We start from the raw sequence: 24,525 nt of genomic DNA on the forward strand, positions 1-24,525 counted from the left end.
TTTATTAAAATAATATACGCAAAATATGGAATTAACCTTTAGCCTCCTACAACTTGATTTATATTGTGCATTCAAATAGATTTTCAGCAGGCTAAAGTTAAAGGTAACTTTGCATCACACCCTTATAGCACATTTTAATTTGATTTGTGCTTTCCCAGCATTTTCTGCATATTTCCAACAGTTTCTGCCATTCAAATTTCTAGCATTTTCTGTTTTTTCTTTTTATTCCTACTCTTTGATCTATTCCAGCAATGCCAGCCTCGAAGAAATTTTATTAATTTTTAAAGTATTGTTTCCATTTTGTCTCTTTCTTCCTGTTCACTTTTATTGTTATTTCATTCCTTCTTGTTTATATTCCAGTTTCCCCAATTTTCCCACCATTTTGTTTGTGCAACCTCACCCGTATGTTTTCATCCTCCAGTGTGTGCATATTCTTTTGTCCCTTCATCACCTCAGTGATACTTTTTTATATCATCTTAGTCTTAGTGGATGAAACTTGTTTCTGGAAAATTGAAACCCTAAGAATAAAGTGCATCCGTTACAGTGTTTTCAAACTTGGTATCTAGTGCCAGGGCAACCTGCGTAGAATTACATAGAGTCTACAGCACAGAAACAGGCCATTCAGCCCAACTGGTCTATGCTGGCGTTGATGCTTTACACGAGCCTCTTCCCACACCTCTTCATTTTAACCCTATCAGCACATCCTTCTATACCTTTCCCCCTCATGGGGCATCTATGCTATTCGCCTCAAATACTCATTGTGGTAGCCAGTTCCACATTCTTATCACTCTTTTGTTAAAGAAATTTCTCCTGAATTCCCCATTGGATTTATTAGTGACTGTCTTATATTTATGGCCCCTAGTTTTGGTCTCCCCACAAATGGAAACATCTTCTCTATGTCTACCCTATCAAACCCTTTCATAATCTTAAAGACCTCTATCAGGTCACCCCTCAGACTTCTCTTTTCTAGAGAAAAGAGCCCCAGCCTGTTCAGTCTTTCCAGATAATTATATCCTCTCAGTTCTGGTATCATCTTTGTGAATCTTTTTTGCACCTTCTCCAGTGCTTCTATATCTTTTTTTATAATATGGAGATCAGAACTGTGCACAGTATTCCAAGTATGGGTCTAACCAAGGTTTGATTTAAGTTTAACATAACTTCTCTGCTTAAAGTTATCCTAAATCCTGAATTAAAGTGATAATTAATTACCAGTTCAAATGTCATGTCATGTCTTTCCAGGGACAATGGGGAAACAGAACAGCAAACTTGCCCCTGAGGTGATGGAAGATTTGGTGAAGAACACAGAATTTAATGAACACGAACTCAAACAGTGGTACAAAGGATTTCTTAAAGACTGTCCCAGTGGCAGACTGAACCTGGATGAATTCCAGCAACTGTATGTAAAGGTATATGTATTTTAATTATAAATCAATTCAGGTCATAGTGACAATATTCTGAGGGTCAAAAAGAAGCAGCTGATAGGAAACTAAATGGGAGAAAAATTGGGCCAGGGTAGCTCGATCCGCTATTACCCCATGCCCAGTGGCCCCTGAGCAGGCAGAATGAGACTTTTGTGAGGTCTGAGGACTTACCTTCAAACCGCGTTCCGAATCAGTATTGACACGAGGATCCAGTACAATTCGCACTTTCCACCAGCAGGGGGAGCCCCAATCTCTTAAAGGCAGGCTGTCTCTTAAAAAGCTCTTAAAGGTAACTGGTACCTATTATTTGCTGAAAATAACAGTCTGCTGTCTGCGCGGTGTCTGAACGGAGATCAGACATAGCACATGCAAAACACAGATGCAGCTCCCGTCCTATATTTACAAACTGATGAGTTAAGTTAAAACATTGAATGAAGGTTGAGCACTACTAAATCCCACATCCTCCAATCTGCACGCCAGACCTCACCAATTTGCCAATCTGAGTTGGCACCAGGCCTGTGAAAGTGCATACATCAAGGTTCTCTGCTGATGCACTAAAGGTCTTGGTGCAAGAGGTGGACAGAAGGAGGGACATCCTATATCCGCGGTAGGGGTAGGGGGGGGCAAGAGGCCCTCCAGACATATATCCAGTAGGCAGTGGGAGACAGCGGGGGACAGAGTCAATGCCAGGTGCACAGCATCATGAACATGGATGTAATGCAGGAAGAAGTTCAATGCTTTGACACGAGTGGTCAAGGTGAGTGAGGTCAACTGTCAAGTGGCATCACCTACCAACTACACTACTAGCTGCATCCACTGCTCCACGCACTACACCCCCCATCAACCACATATCAACAAACTGTTTCCATCAGTACTCAACTTTTCCAATCAGATGCTTCCTCTCACCATCACACATTAACACTATTGCAAGTAGCCCACCCACAATTCACAGACCACACACACACTGGCAGCTATTCAACCATGACAGGCACATCACCCAGACACACATCCGCTTTCTTCCAGGAGAAGGTGGTGCATAACAGGATGCAGCAAGTGATAGTGGCATTCAGCCCCTCAAGCCTGTACCACCATTCAATGAGATCATTGTTGACCTGTGACCTAACTCCATATATCTGCCTTAGCCCCATATCCCATAATACCCCGGTTCACAGAAATCTACCAATCTCATATTTAGAATTCATAATTGAGCTAGCATCAACTACCGTTTGCAGAAGAGCATTCCAAACTTCTCCCACCCTTTGTGCATTTCCTAAATTCACTGCTGCACATCATGGCTCTAAATGTTAGGCTATGTCCCTTAGTCCAAGTATTCAAGTCTAGGAGACCTCCAAAAACAGTTACAAATGTCTCGGTAGCCAGAAGCAGTAATCCAGCCACTAACCTGTAAAAACCTGCACGATCCCTTTAAATAGCACTGGCGGGGGTCCTCGAAGCACTCTAAGACATGTTCAGATGGTCGGGGTTAAGACTGCGCTTTGAGTTGAGTATTAAGCCCCAAAATGGTGTCTATTGCTTTAAATCAGCATTGCACACTGATTATATCCATTTTCTCCTTACTTTACCTGCAGCCAGCGTTCGGTATTTGCGTATGCGCTAACTCCTATACCACGATGGCGTTCGGCACACGTCACACTGGAAACATACTTGCGCAGCCAAGACGCCATCTTGGATGTTGAAGAGGCTGTGTAGCACCAAAACAATGAATGCTATACGGCCCAATTTAGCACCCTAAGTACTATCTGTAAAACATGTCAAGGAGACGATTTCATCTATTCACTATTTATAGTGATTCATAAATCCATTCTTTATATTGGTACTTACAATTTCACTACACATAGAGAACAGAGGCAATCTGCCCCAACTTCATTGCTTAAATTGATTGAAAGATAACAAGTGATATGAGTCAGTTTATTGAGATGTATGGAAAAACAGGAATAAAAACAAAAGGAATCCACCAGATTTTCCTTTGCAGACATCCACTCCAACAGGCCTGATTTTCCAATATTCACTGTGCCTGGGTGATCCATTGCATCCGGGCAAAGACCCAGGAAGCTTTCCCTTTATATGTATTAGGAGAGAAAGGATCTGAAGATAATTTCCAGAATTGATTAAAAACTTGGAAATCTACATCACCACCTCATTCCCATACCAAATCAGTAAAGATTTCTCAGTTCATTTAGGTCACTGACATACATGCTTATGTTTATTCATGCATGTGGATTCTGGTGCATAGCTGATCAGAAGATTGCCAGAAGATGTTAGCTGTTCACATCACTAAATAATTTCTTGCTCGTTATTAAATTGTGGTTTGACACCATGCAGTACGATCTGTGCTTTGCTTTTTAAGTAAAATATAGCTCTGATGTGTTGTGTGACAGAATTGTTATTGTAATCCTTTGGGCTTACTTGGAAAGACATCTGTCATAGAGTACAACTAGAATACTTGTCAGTGAAATTAAAACCAACAGCACCCTCAATAGCTCGATTGGTAAATGCAGTACATTATTGTGATACTGAGGCATACAGACCAAGAAAGTATAAGGGGAAGTCTGGAAGCCTCCGGCCCGGTGGAGACGGGACGGTAGCACCCAAAAAAACCACGGGGAAGAACTTACTGCCCTGTTCCCGTCGTTGCCTTTCACTGTTGCAATTTTGCCAGGATACTTAGATTTGGCAAGCCAGGCGGTTGCCTGAAACAAGTGCGTGGCTAATTTAGATACTTAAATCGGGGTCCCATGACTTCAATATGACCCCGATGCCATTTTAGGACTCAACTGGTTGCAGCGCATGGTCCTGCCGAAGAGGAGCCCATAGGCAAGTACTTATTTATTTTTCTGGGGCTAAGAAGAGCAGGTAACCATGGGGCGCTTGTTTTCTGTCTGCAGCCCACCAGCCCCATGTTAATGGAGCCCAGCCTTAAAAATGGACCTGGCCTCCCATCAACACAATCAGCCAGCGAGCCCCGCGCTCTGCTGACCAGCCACCCGCAAACCGCACAGAGGGAATATTTACCGTTCAGAATAAATTCCTGGTCTTTTGTGAGTTCATTCATTTTAGGCAGAGAGGTAATAATGAATTGCAATTAAATTCAGTGTCCCTGGGCTGATTGCTGTCCAATGACCCTTGTTACTTGAGGTATTGGAAGCTGCCAGCATCAATAGAACTTTATATGTACATTAAACAAAAAGTGATTGGGGTTTATTTTAACTTTTGGGCAACCGACTGGCGGAACATGCTGGCCGGTCAACCATTCCAGCGGCGAAGAGGCCCCTGCGGTTTTGAGGACCTCGTTTAAATCTGGCAGGTGAGCTGCAGGATGCCAAACCGGCATCCCGGTGCAACTCACCTGAGGCCTCAAAATCGGGCCGGGATGGCTGAAACAGAAGGACGTGTGGTAGGCCCCTTTCAAAATGGTGTCAGCCGCACCACCGGTGTTAACAGGGCGGTAAAGCTAACAACCCTACTTTGATACTGTTACTGCCTCATTAATGCCAAGCCAAAGCAATCAAAATTGACCCCATTGACTTCAAGAAAGAAAATTGGTTAAAAATAAAAGAAATAGTAGCAGTAAGTACCTCACACTTATGAGGGAAAACACTAAAATAGAAAGCTGCCTATCCTTTAGCTGTTGCTTGATTAAATTACTCTGTGATGAAACACGCTGTATTTTTCGTAACTTCTGTCAATGCTATCTTCAGAGCTAAAGATTTTTCTGTCCATGTATAGTAAATTGCTCACTCATTTATCGACAGCTCATAACAGAGATGTTTTTTAAAGCACTGACACACACTAACATAAAGTGTAAATTGGTTTATAGAAACAGGAGTAGGCCCTTTAGCTCCTCGAGCCTGTTCCACCATTCAGTTAGTTCATGGCTATTCTGTACCTCAACTCCATTTACTCACCTTAGTTCCATATCCCTTGATACCCTTACCTAACGATGTCAGTCTTGAAAATTTCATTTGACCCTTTTGGGGGAGAGATTTCCAGATTTTCACTACCCTTTGTGTGAAAAAGTGCTTCCCAATTTCATTCCTAAATGGCCTAGTTCTAATTTTAGGATTATGCCCCCTTGTTCTGGGTTCCCCCACCAGACAAAATAGTTCATCTGTATCTATCCTATCAAATCCCTTTATCATTTTAAAGACTTTGATTAGATCACCCCTCAGCCTTCTAAACTTCAGGGAATACAAACCAAGTTTATGCAACATGTCCTCATAATTTAGCCCATAAACAGACCAAGCTTTTAGTCACTCATCCTAATATCTCCTTCTTTGGCTTGGCGTCAGTTTTTGTCTGATCATGCTGCAGTGAAATGCCTTGGGTTATTTTCCTACAATAAAGGCGCTATATAAATGCAAGTTCTTGTTGTCGTTTAAGCCCTAATATCATTCTGGTGAACCTGCGTTGTACCCCACTCCGGGGCAAATATATCTTTCCTGAGGTTTGATGCCCAAAACTGAATGCAGTTCTCCAGATGGGCAATATTCCAGTTGGTATCAAATTAGGCCCTCTTCTGAACATTTTCCAAAGCCTCTATATCACTCACTATGTGATGGAACCAAAACTGTACAATGTTTTCCAGATGAGTCCTAACCAAGGTCTTATACAAGGACAGTGTAGTGTTTTTTGTTTTGTATTTTCTCACCTAAGGTTCTAACACCCACACAATTCTTTGTGTTGTCGATGAACTTGTGGACAGTTCCCCCAAAACCTTCATCCAGGCTACTGATAAAGACTGTGAAGCACAATAGCTCAACACCGATCTCTGTGGGACTTGACTAGTAACCTGTCTTCATGCAGAACCATTGCCATTAATAACAACCTTCTGTGTACGAGAATGCAACCAATATCTGCCTGCCAATCCAACAGGACTCTATCTTATTAAGTAGCTTATTGTGTGGCACCTTGTCAAAAGTTTTTTGAAAATCCATGTATACAATGCCAACCAATCTACCTACATCCGCCAATCTAGTACCTTCCTCAAAAAATTCAATAAGGTTGATGAAACCTGACCTACTTTTACAGAGGCCATCTTGAGAGTCTCTAATAACCACTTTCCCGTCAAGATGGTCATACGGAGTATCTCTAATGATCCCTTCTAGCAACATGCCTGAGTCAAGCTAATAGGCCAGTCATTTCATAGTTCTCACTTATTGCTCTTTCTGAATATTGGCACCAAATGGACCTCCCTTTAGTTCATGGGAACAATCTCAGACTCTGGTGAGCTGTTAGATATAAGAGCAAGGGGCTCACTGAGCACAGCTCCCATTTCTTTAAACACCCTTGGGTGAATGCCATAAAGACCAACAGCCCAATCTGCTTTGAGACCCCTTATTCTAACCAGGACTATATCCGCATCCACTTTGACACTTTCAACTATACAGCCAACTGTAAAATGTATTGTTAACTCAGCATTGTCATCTGTAGTGAAGACTGATTCAAAGTAGCCATTTAAAACAACTGCCATGTGCTAGAAGTCCACCTGAATCTGCCCAGAGAATTCCTTCAATGGCCCTATAGAGTCCTTAATCAGCAGGAATAGGAGGCGACTAAGAGAGGAGTCTATGTTGATATTGAAATGAAAGGACTTAAGAAGGATTTTGAAGGTTGGAAGGGATGTAACAAGATGAAGGAGTTTGGGGAGGGAGTTCCAGTGCTGAGACAAGAAGACAGAAGGCTCTCCCATTCAATAAACTTAACCTCAGAAGATCACCCTCATTGTATCATTTTTTACAGCAGGCACCCCAATGGCCTCTCTGAGTGAGATTGCTCATTTAAGGGCCACGATTGCGAAGATCTGCTACTGGTACAGAGGTTTGCTATTGATGTGTGTGGTTTGGAGAATCAGAGCCATAATATTACAGCCCCATTTTTGACCTACACTCTCATCCAGCAAGGCTCCATGCTGAACATTTCTATCTAATCTTTAGATAAATTTGTGTCAAATTTGAGATATTTTTGAGCTGAGTAATGCATACCCATTAAGAATTTGGTTCAGATTACCTGAAATATTTTGACATAAGGAGCATTACTATCAACATTCTTACTGTCTATGATTCTATGACCAGAGAAAGGAAAATATCTTCCCATCAGTCTGAGCTGGATTTAAACTCAGGTGACATAGGTGAAAGGGTAGTGTGTTGACCCATTGTAGTTAATTCTCCAGATAGTCATAAAGTAAGGCTACAGAGAAGCTTAAAATTAAAACGCAAATTTTGACAAAAAAGAGGAAACATATTGTAACAGAAACAGACGTAATAAAGTGCAGGTTGAGACAAAATGCCCCACCACGGTGAAGAAGCAAGAGTGGGCCATTAGCAGCACAGTATTAAAATCTTGATGATGAGCTCTTCATGCACTTACCATAGAAAAAAAAGAGCTCTGTAGGAAATAGACTGGTCACAAGACAAGCTCAGGGAACTAGAAAGATTGTTTTTTAGAGTTCATTCCCTTGTATCAGAATTGGGTGACCTCTGAGAAAGCAAAAGGATGTACAGTATCCCCAAGGAAATTTAATATGGTGGCCTTCTGAAACTAGAGAAGTTGACCACCACTGACTTCTGCAGTAGTCACCAACATTACATGGACAAAGAGAATGTGGATGAGGAAACAAGAAAAAAATTCAATCTCAAGTAAGAGTATAATGTGGGGAAATGTGAAATTATCCACTTTGGTAGGAAGAATAGAAAAGCAGAATATTTTTTAAAAGGTGAGAGACTAAGAAAGGTTGGTATTCGGAGGGATTTTACACCAAGTAATTAGGAAGGCAAATGGTATGTTAGCCTTTATTGCAAGAGGGTTGGAGTATAAGAGTAAGGAGGTCTTGCTTCAATTATAAAGGGCTCTGGTGAGACCACACCTGGAGTATTGTGTACAGTTTTGGTCTCCTTACTTAAGGAAGGATATATTTGCCTTAGAGGGGCTGCAGCAAAGGTTCACTAGATTGATTCCTGGGATGAGAGGATTGTCCTATAAGGAGAGATTGAGTAAAATAGGCCTATATTCTGTGGAATTTAGAAGAATGAGAGGTGATCTCATTGAAACGTATAAAATTCTTAGAGGGCTTGACAGGGTGGACAGCCCAGAGGGCTGTGGATACTCAGTCGTTGAGTATATTCAAGATTGAGATCGATAGATTTTTGGACACTAAGGGAATCAGGGGATATAGGATAGGGCAGGAAAGTGGAGTTGAGGGAGAAGATCAGCTATGATCTTAATGAATGGCTGAGCAGGCTCGAGGGGCCGTATGGCCTATTCCTGCTCCTAGTTCTTATATTCTTTTGTACAAGTAGAAGAAGAGGGTAGAATTGAAGATAAGGGGAAAAAACATTACAGGATCTGAGGAAAAGAGGGAGAGCTAGAAAAGTGAGGGAAGGGGAAGAGAGTTCAACAAAGCAATTTGTGACATGGTGGCATGACTACCTAAGTGCTTCAAATGCGTTGCACAATCCAGCAAGATTTCATTTTTTGTATTGACGCCTACACACTTTGTAATTATTAACCTTACATAAACAGAAGTGTCTGAAAAATAAAGAAGGTGTAAGATGCTCTGCAGGAAATGTATCATTAAAAAATGATCATGAGTAGTTTTAAATAGCTTGCATTAGATGTGTTCAAAGATTAGGCGACGATAAGTGAAAACTGACAATATGAGAGAGACAACAGAATCTAGTCAATCTGTTTTAGGGTGGAATGGAAAACTACTTTCACAATTTCAGAAAGGTTATGTTACTTAAAATTGTCAGTAAGAAGCATGTCACTTTGTAAATAGCAGCTTAGTGATCCATCCTTAGCATGAGCTAATTGAGGCCTTAGTACCTAGTACCAGCTGGCTGGTGGATTTCTGTTCTTTTCTTAGACTGTAAACACTGTTTCATTGGTATCTCTGCAAAAACTCAGTATGTAATAAAAAATCTACTTTATTATTTATAATTCCACATTACAGAGGCCAATGACTAGGAAAAGTGCTACAAGGCACTATTATCCAATTGGCCAGTTATACTACACAGTTTGCATTGATATGAAGTAGTTTCAACTTTACATTAATACGAACAGTAAAGTTTCTTGAATCTAACTCAGCTGGTGGTGAGGCCATTTCAAAGAGGTAAACTAACTTAACTTAGCTTCAACTGGTGCTGAGCAAACTTCAAAAACTGAAACCTCATTTTTAATCTTTTTAATGTGAGCAGAGAATGATCTTTCCCACTGGCTCTTTATTAACATTGAAGTTTAACTGCCATTTAGATAACAATGAGTGATGAAGATTAGAACTCCATTTTACCAGGCAATCCAATGCTTTGTAGTGTAACTGGGATCTGCCAGTCCTGTATTGTTCCAAGCATGTGCCAGTCACAAACCAGTACCTGCAATACAGTCTTTTTAAAAGAGGTTGCTAATTAATTGGTAAGCAATAGAAATTAATAGGGGATTAATAACAGAAGAGGGTATGGTAGTATAGTGGTTATGTTACTAGATTATTAGGAAAAAGAGGGTGGTCAAGAGCGATGTGGGCCCCTTAAAAACTGATAATAGTCATATTGTAAATGAAAATAAGGAAATGGGGGACATGTTAAATAATTACTTTGTGTCAGTATTTACAGTAGAGGAAGAGAATAGCATGCCAGATGTCCCAAGGAAACTAATTTTGAATCAGGGACGGGGACTCACCATAATTAGTGTAAGCAAATTAACAGTAATGAAGAAAACAATAGCACTAAAGAGTGACAAATCCCCAGGACCAGATGGTTTCTATCTCAGGGTTTTAAATGAAGTAGGTGAGAACATTGCAGGTGCCCTAACTATAATCTTCCAAAGTTCTCTCAATTCAGGAACCATTCCTTTAGATTGGAAAATTGCATGTCACTCTGCTATTTAAGAAAGATAAGAGAAGGAAACCAGAGAATTATAGACCAGTTAGCCTAACATCTGTTGATGGGAAATAACTGAAGTCTATAATTAAGGATAGAGTGATTGAACACCTTGAAAATTTTCGGCTGATCAGAGAGAGCCAGCATGGATTTGTAAAGAGTAGGTCATGCCTGATGAACCTGATTGAATTTTTTGAAGAGGTGACTAAAGTAACGGACAGGGGAATGTCTATGGATGTTGTTTATATGGGCTTCCAGAAGGCATTTGATAAAGTTCTTCATAACAGACTGTTAGCTAAAGTTGAAGCTCATGGAATTGAGGGAAAATAATTGACCTGGTTAGGAAATTGACTGAGTGGCAGGTAAAAGAGAGTAGGGATAATGGGCACATACTCAAATTGGCAGGATGTGACTAGTGGTGTCTCACAGGGATCTGTGTGGGGCCTTAACTATTCACTGTATTTATTAACAACTTAGATGACGGGATAGAAAGCCACATATCCAAGTTTGCCGATGAAACAAAGATAGGCAGCATTGTAAGCAGTGTAGATGGAAGCATAAAATTTCAGAGAGATATAAATAGATTAAGTGAATGGGCAAAACTGTGGCAAACGGATTTCAATGCAGGCAAGTGTGAGGTCATCCACTTTGGACCTAAAAAGGATAGATCAGAGTACTTTCTAAATGGTGAAAAGCTTGAAACAGTGGAGGTCCAAAGAGACTTAGGGGTCCATGCACATAGATCATTAAAATGTCATGGACAGGTACAGAAAATAATCAAAAAGGCTAATGGAATGCTGGTCTTTATATCTAGAGGACTAGAATACAAGAGGGTAGAAGTTAGGCTACAGCTATACAAAGCCCAGGTTAGACCACACCTGGAGTACTGTGTCCAGTTCTGGGCACTGCACCTTAGGAAGAAGATATTGGCCTTGGAGGGAGTGCGTTATAGATTTACTAGAATGATACCTGGACTCCAAGGGTTAAATTACGAGGAGAGATTACACAAACTAGGGTTGCATTCCCTGGAATTTAGAAGATTAAGGAGTGAATTGATCGAAGTTTTCAAAATATGAAGGGGAGCTGATAGGGTAGATAGAGAGAAACTATTTCCGCTGGTTGGGGAGTCTAGGATTAGGGGACACAGCCTAGAAATTAGAGCCAGGACTTTCAGCAGTGAAATTAGGAAACACTTCTACAAGCAAAGGGTGGTAGAAGTTTGGAACTCTCTTCCGCAAACAGCAGATGATGCTAATTCACTTGTTAATTTTAAATGTGAGATTGATAGATTTTTGTTAGCCCCATATCCCTTAATACCTTTGGTTAAGGCGGGTATATGGAGTTAGGTCACAGATCAGCCATGATCTCATTGAATGGCAGAACAGGCTCGAGGGCCTAAATGGCCTACTCCTATTCCTATGTTCCTATTTTCCTATTAGTAATCCAGAGGCCTGGACTAATAATCCAGAGAATGTGAGTTTAAATCCCATCATGGCAGTTTGAGAATTTGTATTTAGTTTTAAAAATCTTGAAATAAAGAGCTGCGAAGGAAACCTGCCATCCTTACCTGGTCTGGCCTGTATGTGACTCCAGTCCCACACCAATGTGGTTGACTCTTGTGGCCCAACGAGCCACTCAGTTGCATCACCACTTTCTCAAGGCAACCAGGAATGGGCAATAAATGCCAGCCTTGCCAGCGTGCCCACATTCCGAAAATGAAGAAATAAGAAAAACTTTTTTGCCATCCACCTGCTACTTAAACAACTGCACAGGGAATTCCCTAAGGGGTTCTCTTGATCGGCCACTGTGACTTTGATCAGCAGAAACCGCTGCTCTTCCGCCAAAATTATGCTGGCCAATTGGGAGAGTCCCCCCCTCAAGGAAATTCCCGCTGCTGGTTTATATCTGTGAACCATATTTTCGGACATTTGAATATTGCACTTCCACACTGGGAGATTTCCTTTTTTAAAACAGAGGGGGTCACCTTCACTTTCAGCGTGGGAGGAAAATTGATGGTTGCAAATCGGCCGCCTGTTTTACACACCGCCTGATTTTTCTTTCTGCCAATCCCAAACGTATTTATTACCCCAGACTTTCTTGAAAGATTATCTCACTAACTTTACATGTTGAGAAAAATGACATAAAGTGATCCCAACTCTCAGGGAGATGCATAAATGCTGAGGTACTCAGGCGTTTGCCTGATAAATATGCATCATTATCCAAAATATATCTGGCAAGCTTTCATTTTTTTTTAAATTCAGAAATATTTAAATGTACTTCAGTCAGATCATGCAGTGTGATAACTAATTTTCACAGGAACATAATTTTGGCAGGGGATGTAATATATAAACTGAAATATGATGTGCAGAATTTAACATGGTAATAATGTTGTAGAAAGACTTGATATTAATTTGCCAAAGGCAACATACTGTTTTCTTTTGTCAAGGAAATTGGATTTGTTCATTCCCTAAAATTTGATGCACAACAGATCGTGTGCAGGGAACAAAAGATCATCTTAGCTTCAAAAAGATTACTTGGACCATATACTGCATTTAAAGATATGAAATGTTTGCCACATCCATAAATAAATGAAATCTACACGCACACACCTAGCATAATTTCATATATAAAAAACGCCATATACTTAAAACTATTTGAAATTTGCAGAAGGGTTTTTGGTACAACAAAAGAAGATTTCAAGTAAGTTTTCAATGTGGATAATTTTGAAATCCTATCAAATCCATCAATGAGGAATAAATATCTTAGTAAAACAAAATTACAGGTGCTGTAAATCTGAACTCATTTCTGTGCTGGTCAGTCCTAAAAAAGGGGGCCTGAATATACTGATCACTACCTGCCCGAGTGAAGAAAAGGTGGCTGGAAAACGAGCAAAGGATATGCAAATGAGGGTGAGAAGACGGTGTGACATCATCCGCTGTATTTCCCATCATCCGGTCTCTTTACATTGGTCACAGGGCCTGCTGGAACAGATATAAATTTCAGTGGAGATTTTTAAAGGAACCAAACTTGGACATCTATTTCAGTGAGGTGAGATTTTGATCTATTATAAAGAAAGGATTTATCTCAGGAGATATTTTATTGCTGCTCTCAATTTAAGTACTTTAACTTAAGGCTCATTACTACTGAGGCCTGTAGCTGTGATTTTGGGGTGGGAGAAATTTAAAAGGGTCTGCACTGTCTCTTAAAAGGAAATTTCCTTTGGGGTACCAGAGAACATGACAGTATCTCTGGGTATTCCTCTGTATTTGACGTTCCATTGTGAGGAGGAGAGTGCCAGAGAAGGGTCCAACTGCGTCTGAAAAGACTGAGGAGGGTAAGAAGTTACCCAGCCACCAGACTGCACACAGTATGAAACTCTTACCTACAGCTGTCTGGAGAGCAGTATATGAGGAGAATCAGATTCCTGAAAGAAGCACAGTGCGAACGATGCAAAATCCTGGAACCTGCTTTGAAGCCATCTTCAAGAAACGCCACCGCTTTGTCAGTGGAGGCAAAGGCTTCAACTGCAATGGATCATTGCAGTCTAGTGCAGGGTATCTGTGCAACATTTCTTAATCAGCAGTCCACTGTTGCATCAGGCAGGTGACTGATGCACTGTTCACTAGAGCTGACCAGTTCATTTCCATGGATACAGCTCTCAATGTGAGAGGGCTTTGGGCTTTAGCAGAATGGCAGGCTTCCCAAGATTACAAGGGGCTTGTGGACTGCACTCATATAGCTATCAGAGTGTCAGTATAAGATACAGTGGCTTACACGAACAGAAAGGGATACCATTTCCTAATTGTACAGCTGGTATGTGACCTCAGATGCTGAACGTCAATGTGAAGTACCCTGGGAGTAGCCATGATGTGTTTATAATGAGACAGTCCTCTGTGCCAGCTTATTTTAACTAATCAAAGGCAGATCAGTGCATGGCTTCTTGGAGCTAAGGGTTAGACTCTGCAAACCTAGTTAGGGACCCTAGGAATTTGGATTCCTTGCAGTGCTGCTGAGGAGAGGTACAACAAGATCCTTGCGCCCACTAGGGTAATAATACCACACACTTTTGGAATGCTGGAAGCACAATTCTACTGTCTAGATAGTTCTGGTGGTGCTCTACAATATGCTGCAGCTGGACTCCTCCAGGACAATGAACCACCATAGGAAAGGGAGGAGGAAGTAAATGTAAAAGCAGACACTGAAGAGCAGGAGAATGAGGATAATCCAAGCGCTTTCCCTGTGCCTGGTCCAAGAAAGGTCAGAAATGCTCTGATAAAGAGTCACTTTTTCATATACATTTAAATCAATAAAATGAAAATCAGACTCTTTTTATAATGGGCAGTCAATCTGCAACACCAGCTTTTGTCCAGGTGGCAAGTTGTACGTCTGTTCCATGGTTACATTTCCTTTGTACAGTTTTTCAGCAACTGTTCCTTATCTTTTCATAAACTAGTAAAATTCCTCTACTCATTTCCAGAAGAATGGAACCACTTTAAAGCACAGAGCCATTTTTAGTTTTGATTTCTCATCCAATATTGCTGAAAAAGCAATTAAAAAACAATGAATGTCTTGGAAAGTTATGTAATATGAACAGAAAAGAAAATACAATTAACAGAAAAATGTATTTTGAATTATTTGTGCTTTGAAATTAGGCAGCAGCCCACAGTCACACTTATACTTAAAACTTCATATGAAACACATTTTAATCACAATAGACAACTGCTTTACATTGTAGCCCACTTTTGACACCCACCCAAGAATAATTGGCATCAAAAGTGACAGTGTTGTTTTTCACCAATCTGTGCTCGTTGCGTTTTATAAAATAGTGACACTCAAAATTTAATTACATGGAGCCAGTGATTAACTATTTTGCTTTTTTATCTGCACTGGTCCTAGTCTGGCACCAATTCCTTTGCACCAGTCAGTAAGGGTACACTATTGAAGAAGAGCATTTATGTCTTGCTGCACCTTTTCCATTGTCCCTTTCGTTTGACAAACTGCGCATTCAAACTACATTAATACAACAAACTGTTCCAGTACAGCTACAACACTGGCATCTACCCGACAATGTGAAAAATTGCCCAGGTATGTCCTGTCCACAAAAAGCAGGACAAATCCAATCCAGCCAATTACTGCCCCATCAGTCTACTCTCAATCATCAGCAAAGTGATGGAAGGTGTCGTCAACAGTGCTATCAAGTGGCACTTACTCACCAATAACCTGCTCACCGATGCGCAGTTTGGGTTCCGCCAGGACCACTCGGCTCCAGACCTCATTACAGCCTTGGTCCAAACATGGACAAAAGAGCTGAATTCCAGAGGTGAGGTGAGAGTGACTGCCCTTGACATCAAGGCAGCATTTGACCGAGCGTGGCACCAAGGAGCCCTAGTAAAATTGAAGTCAATGGGAATCAGGGGGAAAACTCTCCAGTGGTTGGAGTCATACCTAGCACAAAGGAAGTTGGTAGTGGTTGTTGGAGGCCAATCATCTCAGCCCCAGGGCATAGCTGCAGGAATTCCTCAGGGCAGTGTCCTAGGCCCATCCATCCTCAGCTGCTTCATCAATGACCTTTCCTCCAACATAAGGTCAGAAATGGGGATGTTCGCTGATGATTGCACAGTGTTCAGTTCCATTCGCAACCCCTTAAATAATGAAGCAGTTCGAGCCCGCACGCAGCAAGACCTGGACAACATCCAGGCTTGGGCTCATAAGTGGCAAATAACATTCGCGCCAGACAAGTGCCAGGCAATGACCATCTCCAACAAGAGAGAGTCTAACCTTGATATTCAACGGCATTACTATCGCCGAATCCCCCACCATCAACATCCTGGGGGTCACTATTGACCAGAAACTTAACTGGACCAGCCATATAAATACTGTGTCTACAAGAGCAGGTCAGAGGCTGGGTATTCTGCGGCGAGTGACTCACCTCCTGACTCCCCAAAGCCTTTCCACCATCTACAAGGCATAAATCAGGAGTGTGATGGAATACTCTCCACTTGCCTGGATGAGTGCAGCTCCAACAACACTCAAGAAGCTCGACACCATCCAGGACAAAGCAGCCCACTTGATTGGCACCCCATCCACCACCCTAAAAATTCACTCCCTTCACCACCAGCGCACTGTGGCTGCAGTGTGTACCATCCACAGGATGCACTGGAGCAACTCGCCAAGGCTTCTTCGACAGCACCCCCGAAACCCGTGACCTCTATCACCTAGAAGGACAAGAGCAGCAGGTATATGGGAACAACACCACCTGCACGTTCCCCTCCAAGTCACACACCATCCCGACTTGGAAATATATCGCCGTTCCTTCATCGTCGCTGGGTCAAAATCTTGGAACTCCCTTCTTAACAGCACTGGGAGAACCTTCAGCACACGGACTGCAGTGGTTCAAGAAGGCGGCTCACCACCACCTTCTCAAGGGTAATTAGGGATGGGCAATAAATGCCGGCCTCGCCAGCGACGCCCACATCCCATGAACGAATAAAAAAAACACAATTAGTCCTATGTTCAGCACTATACCCCTTTATTTGACAGGCGGCTGAATTCATGAGTCCATCACGGTGATGGATGTCAGTATTGAGGAATGGAACATTTTTCTCTTTTTGTCACTCAATCTGAGCATCAAACAGTCCCAGAGACATAGAATGGGCCTGTTACTAACCAAGACTTCCTTTAATCTGCTACAACAATGTGCCTTTGCAAAACCTCAGAAAAGCACCCCAATATGACATCCCATTTCCCTGTGGGCTCCCTAAGTGAGACAGACAATTTATGGCCTGAATTTCTTGTGTGCTATTTTTAACACATTGGTTAATGCATTCAAATTCAAATTCCTGTTTGTGATACTTTAACACAGTTGCTAACCTTTGCAAAAATAGCACATAGAAAAAATTAAACCATTTTAGAAGAAAATAAACCATTTTAGTGTCAATTAGAGCTGACGTATGAGCAGTTTTGAATGGTGGAGTAATAACTAATAAAAGAACAGGTGGAGGCTGCCCAAACTCAATTGCATTAGGATCCTTACAACCAACAGAGGGAGAAGGGGTTGAAATTCTGCAGCCTTTCTGGTGGACTCCTGGGATACGTTAGATCCCGACCTAGTGCCCAAATTTGTTGGGGGTGGAACCTCCACCCGCCCCAAGCGTAGACATTGATGCAAGGGAGGGCGAGGCCCAGGGCTGGGACTCCAAATATCAGAGTTCCAATATTCTAGACCTATTTAGGGATCCCATGTACGGAAGGCACTGTTACGTCTTGTCCAAACAGGCATACTGGGTGACCAACCAGCAGAAGTGGGGCCCACCTGTGGGTCCAGGCCAGGATCATGATTAAAAAATTTAGCAGTCCTTTGGACAGGGCATCCTTCATTTTATTAGTGGTTCCCTCTTGAAGTGGGTATTTGCAGTTGCTCTTGTTTCTTTGAAACAGAGCAATAACTGAAGTAAAGGAACTCTGTGCGGTAAATGTTCATCTTCACTGCTCCCAGCTTTGCATACAGGAGGCATGTGTTGGGAATTTGGTTATGCCCTCAAATTCCAAGTATGCATTTCTAGAGTGTGAAGCTCTATGCTGGAGCATTAAAGATGAAAATCTACAGTTAGAAGTGCTTTGTCATTATAAGGTGGATATCATTATAAGATCTTATGGCACAATTGAAAGAGAATATTCCAGGTGTCTTAGCCAACTTTGCTTTCTTAACCAATACCACCAAAAACAAAATAACTTGGTCATTTATCTCATTGCTGTTTGTGGGTATCTTGCTATATGCAAAATGGCTGCCGGATTTGCCTGGATAGAACTGCACTTCAAAATGATTCACCGTGTACATGAAGCGCCTTCAGAGGTTTCCAAGAAACGTGATAAGGCTGAATTTCCAGTCACCATGACCAGGGGTGCCAGAGCGAAAAGAATGATTGGAAATTAAGTGATCGTTGTTGCCAGATTTTTACCCGTTGTGTGCTAGTACGATAGTGTTCTTGCACAAAATGTGTGAAAGCTTCATTTTGATATTACAATGAATTTTAATGAAATGTAAATCAATACAGGTGTGATACCCCAGTTTTCTAATGGAAAATTCTAATGGAGAATGGTCACTGTGCCTGAGCGGGTAAGGCCGAGGCACACCCGATATTGAGCCTCAGGCATCATTTAAATGAGACTGTCAAGCTGCGGACACCCGCTGGGCATCCCCATGCATCTCACCGGTGAAGAGGTTTTGAATTTCGGGCCGCTGGTCGCCGGCAGTGGCCCTCAGGTAGGTCGTTAAAAGGGAAGGGAATGCGATCGAGAGCGGTGGGGTGGGGGGCAGGGCGACCAGGAGCTGGGGGGGGGGGAACTGGGACATCAGAAAATTGGGAGAGGGGGCGATCGAGATATCAGGACGGGGTTGAGGAGATGATCGGGACAAGTGTGGGGTCAAGGCGGCAGTCGAGGCATTACCTTTTTGGTGCCGCCTTTAAGGACCGCCAGTTGGGCCGCATGTAGACCTGAATTTCCTGAAAGCAGCCAGCCCAGAGAAAGAGGAGGATGAAAGATGGGATTTCAGACAGGCAATGGTGAACTGCTGCCCTTACTCACACACCCATTTCTATAAATCCATCAGATGGCAATGACATTGTTGTGCCATCTGCTTGAAACTGACTTGTAGACAACTTGTATCATTGGGACAGCATTGCCAGTGGCAATCAGAATCACCACAGCCCTGAATGTTTTTGCCTCAGGCTCATTCCAAGGTTCAACGAGGCTGATCAACAACATCAGTCAATCCACAGTGCACAGATGCAATGATTGCCACCTCAAGCAAATTAATTATTTTCCCTTGGAAGTCTAGCAGCAGAATTAGAAGGTCCTATGAGTTTTTCACACTGCAGGATTCTGTCAAGTCCAGGATGTATTTGACCTATTTCAAAGAGAAGGCAGAAATCATGGGTAGGAGGCCACGGCTTGCCTTTTCATTCCTGACTCATGACACAATTGAGATAACCATGACAAGAACCTGAGTCAAGATATTACGAGACCCTTGCACTTACCAGGATATTGAAGCAGTTTTTTAGATTGGGGTGTCTTACAATACAGGTCCAATAGGGTGTCCAGGATTATTGTAATCTGCTGCATGCTGCACAACTTTGTCATCCAGAGAGACCTAACATTGGAGCAGGTGGAGAGACAGGAGGCCTACCTGCAACAAAGAGCAGAACTAGGCACTGTTATCAGCCAAATGATATCTCAATTGAAAACTCCAGTGCCCACCAGCTATTGGCAGAAGGGGAAATTTCAAGGCCCTCTCCAAGGTCTCATTTACTGACCCCTTCAGCGCACTGTGTAAGGGAGCTGATATTAAAATTTTCTAGAGAAAACATTTGGCCATCTATGAGGAGCTAGGTCAGGGAAGTAGCCTGAACCACTCTGGTGAGGCCCACTTACACCCTTCTGGAGGCTGTTATGCTTCATCTGACTTGATGTACTAGTCATCAGAGATACGCCAGGTCCGTTTTGGGCCAGGGAAGTGGGAACTCTCAGTGTAGGAAGTTCGTACTCCTAGACCTGCCCCTCCGACATGGTTGCCCTTGTAAGGGGTGGGCAGAGGCTCCAACCTTTACTGGATCAAGCAGGAATTCCCAAATCAGGTTGAGGATGGAACGTCTGGGTCCTTGACTTTTCCAAACCATTCCCCTGAATTGTTGCTGGAGTTACAGCGGGAGACCAGTAGAAGCCCCTGGGAATTCCAGGGCCAATGGGAATGCAGTGGGACATGAACTTATCTTAGCTGCAGGTATAGCCAATATTACATCTGTTGTATTATAGAGAAGAAAATTCAAGTACACAAAAGTCACATTTTTCCAATGGTGGATTTACACATTTTTGAAGGGATAAGTGAAATCTAATTGTGCAAAATATATTTCCTAGGAGGAGTCTGGGGTCATGCCCACCTGGAAATTTTGATTTTTGACACTTTTTTGGTGCATATTCCAGCATTTTAAGTGCACTGTGATTCAGCATTTGAAGTCAAAAGTAATGGTGTTATACATATTTAAATATTAATCTAAAATAGTTATGAGTCACAATTGGCTCTTAATTTTTGAGCATCAGGAAATAACATCTAGTGAGTATAACACAACAGGCCTACATGATACATGTCAACCGTCCAGAGAGTCAGCTGTTTCCCAGTCCCATTCATGCTGGAAGCTGGAAAGCAGCAGATGTCAAGTTCCATGAAGTTGCCCCATAAGCCACAGCAGCTAGCCTCTTCTGCACCTGCAATGAGGCATCACATATGCACAGAAGAGGTGAGCCAAAGTGATTTATAGGGTGACTTCCCATATCAACTGTTCTCCAGCCTCCAACATGAACGAAAAAGCCGATGTGCCAAAAAGTGGGCAGCTGGCATGTATGCTGATGCTACACGATGGATGTCACCACTGTAGCGAAGTGTTGCATAAAACACCAGGGGCTAGATTTTAACCTTCCCATCGCCAACCAGCAGAGTGCGCCAGCCAGTTGCCCTACTATTCTTGCCAGCAGGAAGTCCAAGCCATTGTGAGATCCGGATCTCATTTCCATGCCGCTGGCAAACTGCACGTCCCAAATGGGCGTTCCACTGCAGCTCGCCATCTTCGGCTCAGCACAACATCAGGCGGCTCAGACGCTACAAGGCCCACAGGTAGGTCCTGGAAAGGGAGGGGGGGGGGTGCGAGACCAGGGGGCAGCGGTCCACAGTGTTTTTGTGGAGCCAGGAGGAACACTCTGCCTCCTCCTGGATCCACAAAAATATAACTTGGAAAAGGTTTTGGGGTGGTTTTTCAGCGGCCACCAACGGTCCCTTTAAGGACTGCTTGTTAGGCTGCTCAACAGCAGGACACATAGACGGACTGTGCGCAGTGCAAGCTCCGTCTAAGTGCCTTTTAAAATTGGAATCAGGGTCCTAACTGTCCACTACACAAATCAGAACACCACCTGAAACACACAGGTGCTCTGGCCGACAATGGGAAGACCCATTTAAGAATGGCGACAGCCGGAATGGTTTTAATGATGCAGTAAGCCTACTGACCCCATTTTGAGGACATTACCACCTTGTTAATGTCAATTTCAGTTAATTAAAATTGACCCTCATGAGGTTTATAAAGTTCCCAAGAGATCTAATGGATCCCCTGAGTTATTCTAAAATGTAAAATCGCACCTGGCTGTAATTATCTTCCAATCAGCATGAGACTACTTGCAAGAGATGATTTCAACGACTGCTCAAAGGCATCAGACCACCAACCTTGCTATTTTCATCTCAATTCTTATTTGATACCGCTTTATATTGACCCAAAAAATGATAACATACTGGCTGCCTAGTAAAGTCACTTTGTTTCAACGCTCTAATGTTTATCTTATTCATCCTCAGACGATATTCTTATTGCAAACTAGAGCAATATATAATATTTCTCTGAATAAAATACAATGTACAATAATCTACCTAACAATTACTGAATTGATTTTCAGTATTGAATTCTATTTTCATAATTGAGGCTGAATATGTAATTCATGAGTGATAAAGTTGCAGTTAAATTACGGTCAGGCAAAAATATCCATGTGACATTATTCAATTCCAAATCATCCTTTATAGTAAAAAGTTATAAATCTTTTGTGACTTTGTAGTTTGGAAGAAAACCAATGGAAACTATCTGATCTGCAACTGCTTCATTCAAACTACATTTCACTGCCTCTGCTGTGAAAAGTAATTTTTATTTCCACAGGTCTAGAACCGCATCAATATTACAAAGCAACCCCTCACTATTATTATCTGATTATCCCTCACTATTGTTTACTGTTTCTTCACTAACTGAAACCATATAAAATACTCCTTCTGTATCATTTTCATAATACAATGGCAAACTTGAATGTGAATTTGTAATAGGTTCATATTAAGCCCATGTGTAACCAGGGTGGGGGTGTGGTGGGGGGGGGGGGGGTGGGGAGAAGCAAGGGGAAAAGAGCTGGTACCAAACAGAAACTTCTATCTCCAGGTCAGCAGTTTCTGAACACTCTGCAGTATTCAGATTTATTCACTGACAGTGCAAACTGTTCCCCCAGCACAGAGATCCAATCAAACTCTGCAAGACATTTGTTGCTGGAGAGACTTGCTCTGTTTAAATATTCCCACTCTTACAATTAAGTCTAGTTTTATATTAGGTATTCTATTCTCATGTGTGGAATTAGGTGCTGCACTTTTTTTGTTACTTCATTATCCATTCTGTTTTCAGTACAATTGTTGTTATGATGAATTGAAAGAACAATCTTCACTCTACCTCTGTCACTTACACATAGTCAAACTTCTGTAACATCACAAATGATAGTGAAAATGAGGATCTATTAACGACAATGCACACGCAACCAGAAAGCTGATAACTTGGTTATATGACTGTAAAGTGAGTTACTTTTCATGGCATGATCCTTGATGGTAAACAGGCTGTGCCATTCCATTTCTGCACTGTGAACTGACTTAAACATGTGAAAACGTATGAGCACCAAATTGAGTTTGAAAAAGCATAAATTGAATTCAATTTTTTACAGCTGTAGAAAAAGACTTGTAATGTTCCCTTTACCAGAACACATTTTTGATATGGTTCCCAAAGTTAATATCATAGAGAGGAGGCACTGTTATAAATATATTTACAACATGCTTTTTCTACCTCTTTTTTCCCCTGTCTCATCCTCCATGCATTGCATCATCGTTTTGAAGAAAGTTGAAAATTAAATTGTTATACTGTTATAGTTGTGTATAATCATACTTCCAAAATATGAAATGTTCAAAGATAAAATAGATATTCTTATGTTTTCTGTAACATCCAGATAGACTCCAATCCATCTGCCAAGGCGGCTCACTCATCCTTTGATCTGGTGTGTAATTAAGAAGGTGGGGGTAAGGTGAAATTATGTTTAGCGTGAGAGACAAGAGCAGAACATATTGGGCTGTGCGCTGCTGCAGCTGAAAAGAAATGGAGGTCCTTGCCAAAATTCCACATCTTCCCTTTATAGTGGATATTTTGATATTGCAATTCAATTTTGGAGCAATACTAGGAAGGAGTGTGTCATTGTTACATGTCAAGGTAGTATTGTTCTTGGCATGCAACTCTGACTTTAGCTAGAAATCAAGCTTAGAACTGGTTAGTGGCCTGCAGATTCTCAGTTCGTTCTGAATTCTAAGCAGACAGAGGTGTTCCATAATGTAAACAATACAGGGGAGGATGGTAATTAGCTTAGAAAGACAAAGAGGAAATATTAAATGCTAATATCAAATAACAGAAAAATAAATAGTGAAGTATTCCATAGGCACATAAGCAAAAAAAGGAGAATTAAGATGGGGATAGAGCCATTAAGGGATGAGCAAGATAAACTCACATGAGATGATAGTGAAATGGCAGAGATACTGAATAGATACTTTGGGCCCGATATTAGGAGGTGGGCAGGTTGGCAGGAGGGGTCGACTGGGCGCGTGGGTAACGTGCCCAGTGAAATCGGGGTGCTCTGCACACGATCGCAGCCTAATTGAAGGTACTTACGCGTGCTTCCAGGTTCCCGTTGCAGACCTGCGCACCCACATCACAGGCTGTCAGCAGGAGGAGACCTATTTAAAGGGACAGTCCTCCAATGCTCCTCCTGCATCAAAGAACCAAAATAATAGAATGGAGCAGGCCAGAGGCAAAGCTGCTCCAAGGTTTTCTGACTCCTCACTCCAGGTGCTGCTCGATGGGGTGAGGAGGTGGCCTGCCTCTGCCACCAAGAAGGCCTGGCTCGAGGTGGCAGAGGAGGTCAGCAGCAGCAGCAATGTCGGCCGAACCTGGGTCCAGTGCAGGAAGCGCTTTAATGACCTAACCAGATCAACCAAAGTGAGTATACTTATGCATTCTCCCACACTCCGTCTTCCACATCACCGCCACCACGACACAACTCCTTCTGCCACCACAACGCTCTCGCATCACTCCTCACATCCACTCAACCATCATCCTCACCTTGCCTGCACTTACTCACCGCCCCTGTCCCCATTCGTACACTACCACGCAACGCAATCCTCATACAATCTCATGGCTATGTCTCACATGCACCCTCCTATGCATCTCCCTCACGGTCACCCCCACCCACACCAATGCATTCAGCGGGTCACTATGCAACCATCACTCAATCATGCCTCTCTGCGTTTTGCCTTGATAGGAGAAGAGATG

General features: G+C 42.2%; 1 protein-coding gene across 2 annotated transcripts in view; it reads left to right on the plus strand.

The window, feature by feature from the left end:
* The window catches only part of LOC137321725 (visinin-like protein 1), a 138,455-nt gene that overhangs the window by 41,582 nt on the left and 72,348 nt on the right, over positions 1-24,525 (plus strand). The window contains exon 2 of one of the 2 annotated variants that reach the window (XM_067984304.1): positions 1,240-1,406. In XM_067984304.1, coding sequence (XP_067840405.1) covers positions 1,245-1,406 — 162 coding nt within the window. In that variant the 5' untranslated portion in view covers positions 1,240-1,244. Of the gene's footprint in view, positions 1-1,239; positions 1,407-20,874; positions 20,982-24,525 lie in introns of those variants that run through there. The other variant, XM_067984305.1, reaches the window with a different exon arrangement.

This window comes from Heptranchias perlo, chromosome 5 (assembly GCF_035084215.1).
Source record: "Heptranchias perlo isolate sHepPer1 chromosome 5, sHepPer1.hap1, whole genome shotgun sequence".
NCBI classification, from domain to species: Eukaryota; Metazoa; Chordata; class Chondrichthyes; order Hexanchiformes; family Hexanchidae; genus Heptranchias; species Heptranchias perlo.